General features: G+C 57.6%; 1 protein-coding gene across 1 annotated transcript; it reads right to left on the bottom strand.

Moving 5' to 3' along the window:
• Positions 1–144: 144 nt before the first annotated feature.
• AANAT (aralkylamine N-acetyltransferase) lies at positions 145–1,484 on the bottom strand. Its single transcript, XM_016212383.2, has 3 exons — positions 1,322–1,484; positions 955–1,109; positions 145–567 (listed from the first exon to the last, which is right to left on the bottom strand). The coding sequence occupies exons 1-3, from the start codon at positions 1,482–1,484 to the stop codon at positions 265–267; spliced, it is 621 nt and encodes a 206-aa protein (XP_016067869.2). The 3' UTR covers positions 145–264.
• Positions 1,485–10,230: the final 8,746 nt, after the last annotated feature.

The following is a 10,230-nucleotide window of genomic DNA, read 5'->3' as shown; positions in this document are numbered from 1 at the left end:
AGGATGGACCCGAGGCAGGGCAGCCTCTGTCCCCGGTTGCCATCCCCATCTCAGGCACAGTTTGGAGTGTGGGAGGTCCAGAGGGTCTCATGGGGACACACTGCAGGACACATCACTCGTGTTCCAGCTGGGAGAACTGGTCGTGTTCTCTTTATTTCACCCCTCCCCCCTTCCTGGGAATCCCAGATGAGCAGGGGACTGGGGGCTGGAGAGGACCCCCCAGCCTGCCTCCCCACGTCTCCCCCAGGGCCCTGGGCAGCCAGTTCAGCAGCTGTACCTCCTCAGGGAGGTGTGGCCCTGCAGGGAGCACTGGAGCTCTGTGAAGGCCAGCGGGCCCACAGTGACGGCGCAGCGGCCCACGGGGTGGAAGCCGAGCCTCTTGTAGAAGGGCACCAGGGCATCCTCGCACATGAGCACGGCCCGGCGCACGGCCGGCTGGCCGCTCAGGTGGCACAGGTACCGCCACAGCAGGATGGAGCCCTTGCCCTGCTGCCGGAAGGTGCGGTGCACGGCCAGCACGTGCAGGTGGGCTGTGTGGCCCCTGGGCCGGTGCAACATCAGCGACTCCTGGGGGCAGGCGAGAGGCGAATCCAAGTCACCTCTTCTGACACCTGCTGCCCACACCACCCACACCTGGGTCCAAGAGCAGGTGTCCCCTGAGTGCCTCCCATCAGGGCTCTCCCACCCAAGGAGGACCCCAAACTGAGTTCACACCCTCAGACCCTTCACGAGGGCTTTTGAGACCCCAGTGATCTGGGACCTCTTGCCCTGGAAGAGGACCCCCAGTCTGTGCCGTGTCTTTGGTTTGGAGGAAGAAATCCCAGTTCTGAGCTCCCGCCTTCGTCTGGCTATGAGAGGAGCCAGGGGCCAGGGGTGGTGGGCTCTCTTCCACAGGCTTCCAGGGGCTGGGCATTGCAGCCCCGCACCTGAGAGTCCACCCAGCCCTGCGCTCACCTGAGTGAGTCTCTCCCCGTCCCAGAGGGAGCCGATGACAAAGGCCACAAGGCGGCCCTCCTGGAACCAGCCCAGGGACAGCTCTGGACACAGGGTCAGAAAGTGCTGGATCTCGTCAAGGTTCAGGGGGCACATGCCCGAGACAGAGATAAAGGCTGGGGCAGGAGACACAGGTGGGCAGCTCGGTGGTCACCGTGCCACATGTCCACCCCCCGACCCTCCTCTGCAGGAAAGTAGGGGATTCAGGGCTACACACACACAGTCTGATATTCTAGGGTCCCAGCGACAAGGACAGGAGACGCGAGGGCCTTCTCCCCACAGGGCGGCTGCAGTGCCGTGTTATCTGGGCCCCATGCGGACTGCTCACCTTCACGCTCGATCTCAAACACACTGGCAGCATCCTGAGGGGTAAGGCAGCGAAACTCGCTGGCAGGGAGTGTGTGGCGCCGCTGGTAGCTTGGGGACTCTGGCATCCCAGGTGGCAGGCGCAGGGCCACGGGAGTCAGGTAGGGAATGCTCTGCATGGACATCCTCGCCGTTGGTGACACCTTTGGTTGCCCTGGCTCAGGAACTGGCCTCCGCAGCAGAGGAAGGCACCCAGAACCTGTTGGAGAGCGGTGAGGGTCAGGGGTCTGGCCTCTTCTCCCCGAGGGACAGGCCAGAGCAGTGGTGTCTCGCCTCTTTTGTAGCTGGACCTGGGGTGGGGCCAGCCCCAAAGCAGATGTGCACATTCCCTGGTGCCTGGCCCCCAGGGCTGTTTTGAGAACTAAACACCGGTGCTCTCCCCCTGCCTTCTCTCAGCCTGAAGTATCGAAGAGCAGCCCCTCCAAACCTCCATTCTAGCCTCTCTGCCCTCCAGTGCATCAGAGCCCCAGGAGAGAGCAGGAGGGGTGGGCAGGGCTCAGCAGAGACCAGGGCACCCAACACTATTGCCCAGGGGAGGAGGGTGCATGCGCCTCCACTGACTACTTCTAATGCAACTGTGGGGTGGGTGGGGTGGGTGGGGTGGTTTGTCTTATCTGCCCAGAGGGAGACTTTCCGGTCCTCTGGGTGCAAGATGATGTAGCCTCAGCCCTCGACCCTAGAGAGAAAGCCCTTAATCAAAGCGGGTCCCCAGGGAGCCCTACATTCACGCAGGTGGCCTCAGACTGGGCCATGCACACAGGGCGGGGCTGGGGAGGCCGAGGGAGTCTGGGGGCGTGGGGAGGAGCCAGCGTGGACAGATTACCAGATACCCCCTGCTCCATCCTCGCTCACTTGCTCAGAGGCCCTTCACACTTTTTGTTTCTCCCATGACACCCTGCAGATGTACGGTTCTTAGAGGAGGCCAACCCCCCACCCCCTTAAAAAGCTAAAATGCCAAAAAGCCCCATGGCTGCCCTGGCCGGTGTGGCTCAGGGATTAGAGCATCAGCCCTCCCATTGTAGGGTCGCAGTTTCGATTCCTGGTCAAGGGCACGCACCTGGGTTGCAAGTTCATCCCTGGGCCCAGACGGCATGTGCGGGAGGCAACCAATCGATGTGTCTCTCTCACATCAATGTTTCTCTCTCTCTGTCTCTCCCTCCCTTCCACTCTCTCTGAAAAACAATGGAAAAAATATCCTCAAGGATTAACCAACCAAAACAAAGCAAAAAAAGCCCCACGGCTTCCAAATTTGCCCATCCCCCTTCACCTTTTCTTACCGCATCTCAAAGCCTCAAGCAGGACACTGCTGTTCCTGAAGGCTGGGGCCAGGGGTGGGGGTCTCACTTACCAGGCCGAAGCCCCACGCTCCCAGGGCAGAGCCAGTCACCCCAGGTGCGGCCCACAGGCCCAAGAACCAGGAAGATTTGGGGCCCCTGGGTGCAGTGGGAGTGGGAGTGGCCTGGCCTCTCATGACGTTCTCAGAGATTTCTAATCCTCCGAGTCACATGACAGCCAGCGCGGTGAGTATTAACCCCATTTTATAGAGAAGGAAACTGGAGCTCGGGTTAAATAACCTCAGTGAAACGGGAGTGGCAAGCCCGGGTCTGCCTCCCCGTTACCCGCAGTTCCCGCCGCAGCCTCTGGGCCAAGTGCTTTCCCAACGGCCGATTCACACCTTCATGGTTCTCCGGCTGGTCACCAGACAGGGTCCCCAAATCCGAGTCCACCAAAGCGAAGGGAAGGGAGGAAATCCTAAATCTGGGTCCCGGTCGTGCAGGGAGAGCTGATGGGCCTGGAGAGGCAGGTGGGGCTTGCTGTGTAGACAGTGGCAAGCCACTGAGAGGGCTTGGTCACTGGACCAAGCTCCCATGTCCTACCCTTGTAAATCACCTCCTCCATCACGTATGTAACCGAACCTGGTTCCCCAAGCACGGCTCTTTCGGGAACACTCTGGGGAGAGTCCCAAGCCCAGAGGCCTGCGCCCATCCTCGTGTCCCCGCTCTCCCTCACGTCCTCCATCATCACTCATCCAGCTGTCACAGAAAACAACTCCGCCTGGCCGGCCGGAGTGGCTCAGTTGGTTGAGTTTCATCCTGCGCCAAAAGGTCGCAGGTTCAATCCCCCGTCAGGGCACATGCCTGGGTTGAGGGTTTGACCCCCCCCCATCTGGGAGTGTGTGGAAGGCAACAGACTGATGCTTCTCTCTCCCATCGATGTTTCTCTCTCTCTCTTTCTCTCTCTCTCTGTCTCTCTCTCCCTCCCTTCCTCTCTATAGGTGTGTCCCGGGGTGAGAGTTTTTAAAACAACAAAAAACTCAGACAAGCAAAATGTCCCGATTCGCACCCTCCTGCCATCCCGATATCCCGCCTTGCCTCCCACACCTGAGGTACTTGAATGACCCCGAGGTGGTGCCGCCGCCCTGGGAGACTTGGGCAGCACCTGCCAAAGCTGGAAACACACCCTGCCCCGGGTCCCCTCCGCGGCCTGGCGAACACCAGAGGAGCAGACGCGCTCTAACGGCAAACGACCCGAATGACCGTCACCGTCGGCGGGACCGCGGAGCGCACGCCAGATGGAAGGTGGGCCAGCAATGAGGGCGAGCAAACGGACACACCGCCCAGCGCTATGGACAGACGGCCCCCCATGCCATGGGGTGAAGGCGCCAGGACACTAGCGGTCCCTTGCGACCCCGCGGCTCCCGTTCTAAGGCGTGTGTTAGAATCAGGAGGGGGCTGCCCGAGGGTGGCTTTGGGGTGCGGGAAATGCAACGCACCTGCTGCCGCCTAGCTGGGGCGGCGGAGGCGCCCCAGGCTGCCTACCTGCGCACTCCTGTATCTGACGTCCTACTGGAACTTTACCTAAATATTCGGGAGCTCGCTCTAACCTAACATGTCCACCCCAAAGTTTCCTACCAGTGACCTTGGCTCCACCCCCCTCCCAGCGCTGCCCCAGGACTTGTCACCTGGTGTGAGCTTCTCCTCTGGAACTCCGAGCCCAGCAAACTGCCTCCTGCTCCTCCATCCCCTGCCCCGCCCAGACCCCTCTCTCAGTCCCAGGGGCTGCTGTGGCCTCCCCTTCCCCTTCAGCTCACACCCCTCCCGCAACCTCAGCTCTTCCCTTGCTAGCACCCACTCCTGTCCTTCCGCCACACACTCCCCCTGCCCCAACAGGGCCCGCCCAGCAATGCCGATTCCCTGCCCGGCCATCCCAGAAGGGGAGCCTGGTCTCACCCGTGATCCAGGAGGGACTGCGGTGCCAGCCCTGCCTGCTGCTGCTGGGCCCACATGGTCCTGATGCCGTGGGGACCCTGGAGCAGCCCAGATGCCTCCCCACACGCACACTCATCCCCTTCTCCCAGGGTCCCTCTGCTGTCTGAGACCAGCAGAACCGGGTCCCTCTGCTGTCTGAGACCAGCAGAACCCCCTCCAACGCCACCAGGCAGCTCCTGTCCCACAACGGACCCCTCAGAATTGACCAGAAGACTCCCTTAGCCTTGGCCTTCAGGCCTGGTGGGGGGATATGTCCAGGACCTAGGCTGGCCACCTCCAACCTCAAGATCCCAGCAAAGGCCTCACCCCTTCTTAGACCTGATGGCCCCCTGCGCCCCCTGGTGGCCTATCACAACCTCATGGAGCCCCAGACACAGGCAGGCGGCAGGCTCTTCAACCCGCCTCTCTTTTGCTTGACCACCAGATACGTGTTCTTTCTAGAAAACATCTCTAGACACATGGAACCCCAGAGAGCAAGGGGAGACAGTATATTAAACATGGCCAAACTGTGGGGGCAGCAGAGGTGAGGGGAGGGTGGTCATGGGGCCTCTCCTGGTGAACTGGAAGAAAATGACACCAGCCGAGCCAGTGTGGCTCAGCTGGTTGAGAATCATTCCATGCACCGAAAGGTCACAGGTTCGATTCCCAGTCAGGGCACGTACAGAGGTTTCAGCATTCGATCCCCGGTCGGGGTGCGGTTGGGGTCTGTGCAGGAGGCAACCGATCAATGTTTTCTCTCACATCCATTCTCTCTCTCTCTCTCTCCCTTTCTCTCTAAAAAGAAAACCAGGACACCTGGTGAAATTTGAACTTCAGGTAAGCAACAAATAATTTTTTAAGTGTGTCCCGTGCAATATTTGGACATTCTTATACTAAAACACTGTTTATCTGAAATTCTGATCTCGCAGAGGGTCCTCTATTTTATTTGGAAACCGTATTTGTGAGGTCTGAGGAAGGGATGGTCGACCCAGGCCGGGGAAAGGGCAGTGAGAGAGCCAGGAAGAGCCCTGCACCCTGCCTGAGCGAGGGTGTCTGAGCCTTGGGCGGGACCAGAGCCCTTGGCCTCCAAACCCCATCATGTGCACCTTGGTTAGAGGCCACTGGCCATTGCTGTCTCCTAGTCAACCCTCCTTGTTTCAGACCAGCAGTGGAATCACCTGGGAGCTTCAGGAAATTCTAGCACCTGCATCACCCTCAGAGCTGCTGATTTCAGAGTCCTGGGGGAGGAGGCCAGGAGTGCAGCCCCTCCCCAGGGGGGTTCCCAGGTGTGCGGGGTGGGGTAGGGGTGGGGCTTTGCATCCTGTTTTTCTTTCTTGTGGGGAGAAAGTGCTTTTGCCAGCCCACTGCCCAGCCTGCATATGCCCAGAGCAGGGGGCATCCAGACCTCTGCAGCTCCAGACCTTTCTTCAAATGGAGGCTTTGGCAATGATCTGGAATGTAAAACAGCAAGAGCCGCCTGGCTGGCACTGTGGCAAACTGCATGAGGGTTCCAGAGCGCCCTGCTGGGACCAGGTGGGGGGCAGTGTGAGCCCCAACGGGGATGCCTGGAGAGAAACGGGATTACCCCTGAGGTACAGACCCAGAGCACCCCCTGCCCCGCAGGTCCCTTGGATCACCATCCCCACTCGCATTTCCTTCCTGGTCACGGTGTTTGTCTCCTGTGCCCATGGCTGCTTAGAGGGGTTCCGAGGCTCTGCCCAGGCTCAGGTGGGGGGCAAAAGAAGAGCAGCTTGAGCTGAGAGGCAGTCACAGGTCACATCACCAGCACTCTGACTGCAGAACCAGAGATGAAAGGACAAGACTGTATTTACTATCAAATCAACCTAAGCACTTGTCCCAGTGGGGGCACTGGCTCAGGGTTGACTCTAAACCACAGCCGCCCTGCAGCACCTGCTGTCATGAAAGGGTCCTCTAACCACCCCTCCTCCGTCTGTCTGCTCAGTCTGTCCCCACACCATGCTTTGCACTCATGATGGCTCCCCTTTAGGGGTCCCACTGTCAAGCCCTGCGGCCTGGCCTCCTACAGGGCGTGCTGGCCCAGCACACGTGTGTGTGCACGTCTGAATGCCGGCAGTGGGCCGGCTTCCAATTCTCTCCCACTAGGCTCTCTGCTTCCAGGCAAATCGCGGGCTGCGATGGGGCTGGACCAGCACTCTGCATCCTGTTCTACAGGCAGCTGTGTGTTAGCACCAACTTCTGGGGGCCTTGCCGGCGCGATGAATCCTGTACCGTGGAGAGTGCTCCCACAACCACACCTCTGTTCACCCAACTTCATGTGCTGCCCCTCGTGGCCCGGCATCGTCCGATTCCTGTCCCACCGGTGCCCAGCCCGGTGGCACCATTGGCGAGGACCTGCAGCCCCTTCAGGCTCAGCCTTTCCTCTCTCAGGTGGCCCAGCACTTTACCAGCCCCTGATGTTGTAATTTTATTTATGTATGTATTTATTTTAATCCTCACCTGAGCATACTTTTTCCATTGCTTTTCAGAGAGAGTGGAAGGGGGAGAGGGAGAGAAACATCGATGTGAGAGACACACCAATTGGTTGCCTCCTGCACGTGCCCCGACCAGGGCCGGGGATCGAGCCTTCAACCGAGGTACAAGCCCTTGGCTGTAACTGAACCCAGAACCCTTCAGTCCAAGGGCCGACGCTTATTGATCTGGTGCAGAGAGGGGTGAGCGCGTCTTACGAGGAAGAGTCATTGCTTTGGAGCAGAGAGAGCATTGACCTGTGATGGGCTGGCTTGGCCACTCCTGCGAGCTCCAGCAGGCTCAAGCAGAACCTGCTGCTCTGAGATTTTTGAGTGCAGCCCCCAGATCTCCCCAGATGCCTGAGGCCCCCTTCCTCCCAACCAGGGTCCTCCCGGACATAGCTGACTCACTAGGATTGAGAGCTCCACCTCCCCTGGGGCCCTGCTACTCTTCCTAAGTCTAGTTTTCTACGTCTTCACATGTTACTGCCAAGGAGACCCTCAGCTTTCATACTGAGCCTTTGATCGGTGACTCACCACCCAGCCTTTCTCTCTCTCCCCAATGTGACTGCCTCAGGCCGGCCCTGGGCTTCCACAGTCCTTCTGACCGCTCCCCAACCTCTCCAGACCCTGAGATGTTTCACCACCGCTGCCTGTCTTTCCACTGGCTCCCTTCCCAGTTCACGGCCCACGAGTGTTAACAATGGCCCCACTCCAGCTGGGCAGGGTGCAGGAAAATCCACCTACACCACTCAGAAGGCAGGTGACCCAGCCCAGAACCCCATTTTTAGAGTCTGTTTTCTATGACCACACCGGGCACCAACTGTTGGGACAGGTGAGATTCCCCAGTAAGTAGACTTTCCAACTCCGAGTTCCGCATGGAGACATTTATTGGGAGTGCGCTCGGGCCAGCCCGAGAGGGAGCAGAGCGAGGGGTTTAACTGTGAGGGTGAAGTTGTGGCAGAGCCTCCAGCTCACCCCATGAGGAGCTGAGGCTGGGTGGCCCTTCCCGGGTGTCCTGAATGGACGCGAGAGGGCCAGGCCTTTCCCCCTGTAAGGACGGTCACGGGGGGGGGGGGGGGAGGCATCCTCTTTCAACCACGGGCAATCCTCGGACGGGACATAGCTGTGAGCCTCAGCAGCCGACACCTGGCAACTGGGGGCACAAGGTCTTCGGACCTGAAGGAGGACTTGGGCTGTGCCCCACAGCATCCACTGCACGCCCATCTCCCCGAAGGCTACCAACCCCTGGGAAACAAGACCGTGTTGAAAGTGTGGCATCGTGCCGCTCACCTCGTAGGAGTCTACCAACTGCATGTTGAGGATGGCACTTAGCTGCTTGGCTTTCTGGGGGTTCATTTTGAAGCCTCCTTTGCATAGATTGGCTGGTTCATTGCCGGGCTGAGTGGGGTCCACCTTTATTTGGGGTTCAATATCTGCCATAGTACAGAAACATTTCCTCAAGAACCTTCAGACCTTTCTGGAATGTCAAAGACAAGAAGGGATCACCACCTTCTGGAGAAAGAAGGGCCTACGGCTCCCTGAGCAGCAGGAGTCGCTCTGTCCGTCCAATAAAAAGGTCATGTAAGCCCCACGTGTGACTTTCAATTTCTAGCAGCTACATGAAAGAAACAGGTGAACTTGATTTTAATAATATATTTTATTTAACATATATAAAAAGCATTGTCATTTCAACATAAAATTAATAATAAAAGATATTTTATATATATATATTTTTTGCACCAAGTCTTCAAAATTCAGTGTGAAGTTTACACTTACAGCACATGTCAATTCAGACCAGCCATGTGTCAACTGCTCAAGAGTCACATGTGGTTAGAGGCCACTGTGATGGGAGGCACAGATCTAAACGTTAAAGGCTAAGGAGAGAGCAACTGTGCGTGCAGGATGAGCGTGGATGTCTGCGTGATGTGAGCGTCCATGTGTGGGGTGTGTTTTCATATCTAAAGAAAATGGGGAGCTGGGGACAGAAGGAAAGATGGGGTGTCCCAGAGACTTGACGCACTGAAGGACCATTGGGAGAGATTGGCTTGTTCTGTTCAACCACTCAACAAAAATCTTTTGAGCACCTATTATGAGTCAGACCTGTGCTGGCTGCTGGGATTACAAAGATGAAGAAGACAGAGTCCCTGTCCTCACGGTTCACAGTCCCACGGAAGAGAGAGGAGTAAAAAAATGGTTGTAATAGAGGGTAAGAAATACAATCATACAGGTATTACCAGGAGGGATATTAGGAGAATGGGGAGCTTGGAAGACTTCACAAGCCCATGATTCTTGAGCAACCCACAGCTGGACACTCAAGCAGAGGCATTTCTTCAGGCAGACACTGAGGGTGTGGGAGGGCCTCCCACCCCTGCTTTCCAGCCAAAACCCCAGTGCTAACAGTACCCTAGAGCTCCCCAACATCAGTTCCAGGGTGGAAGGAGTTCTCTGGGCCCATCTGAATTTGCTGGCACAGGGAGGCTTGGAAAGGCCAAACAGGCTGGGGCTCCTCCAGGGGGCAATGTGGGGCTCATGCACACTCGGTGGGTCTGGAGAGGTGGCCCAGTGTCTGGTTAAGATAGGGACAAGACAGGGCCTGCTTCCTTTAGATCAGTTCACTTTGCTGACAACTCTGCTGCCTCCTGAACCACGCCAGTTCCTTAGCAAGGGGAGTGGCCAGGCTGGCTCAGTTTCTGGCAGGCACATTTGTAAATAAGTGAAATTATCGTGAGAAGCATCTACAGTCCCCAAGCATCTAGAGTCCCCAAGGCTGAGCGTTGGGGCCATGAGAGGAAGGGGTTTATCCACTGGGGAATGAAGGTGTGTTTTTTTTTCCATCCAACAATTATGAAAATTAAAACTAAGCAGATGCTCTGATCCAGGCTCACCCCCCTTGCCAGCCTGGGTGCACAGAGACTACGGCTCAGGGGTTGGGGTTTGGGAAGGAATCAAGCCTCGAACCATGTTCAGAGAATCTCAGGTCTGAATGAGGTCACTGTAGGGCACCATGAGGTGGGGAGAAATGTACTGAGCCTCTCTCTCTAAAAGGGCTCAGCTGCAGCTCAAAATGGGAGCCACAGAAAGGGCTTAGAGATAGCACGGCAGCTACTTGGGTGTATGATAGAGGGTGGGGG

This window comes from Miniopterus natalensis, chromosome 17, assembly GCF_054644295.1.
Source record: "Miniopterus natalensis isolate mMinNat1 chromosome 17, mMinNat1.hap1, whole genome shotgun sequence".
Taxonomy (NCBI): Eukaryota; Metazoa; Chordata; class Mammalia; order Chiroptera; family Miniopteridae; genus Miniopterus; species Miniopterus natalensis.
The sequence above is the reverse complement of the archived record's forward strand: the minus strand, read 5'-3'. Positions and strand labels throughout refer to the sequence as shown.

What these genes read in the sequence shown, in the direction of transcription:
- AANAT (XM_016212383.2), bottom strand. Translation starts at nt 1,484, where the DNA reads ATGTCCATGCAGAGCATTCCCTACCTGACTCCCGTGGCCCTGCGCCTG. An exon ending in GTTTGAGATCGAGCGTGAAG is followed by an intron (nt 1,110 to 1,321) that starts GTGAGCAGTCCG and finishes CTCCTGCCCCAG; the next exon opens with CCTTTATCTCTGTCTCGGGC. An exon ending in ACGGGGAGAGACTCACTCAG is followed by an intron (nt 568 to 954) that starts GTGAGCGCAGGG and finishes GCCTGCCCCCAG; the next exon opens with GAGTCGCTGATGTTGCACCG.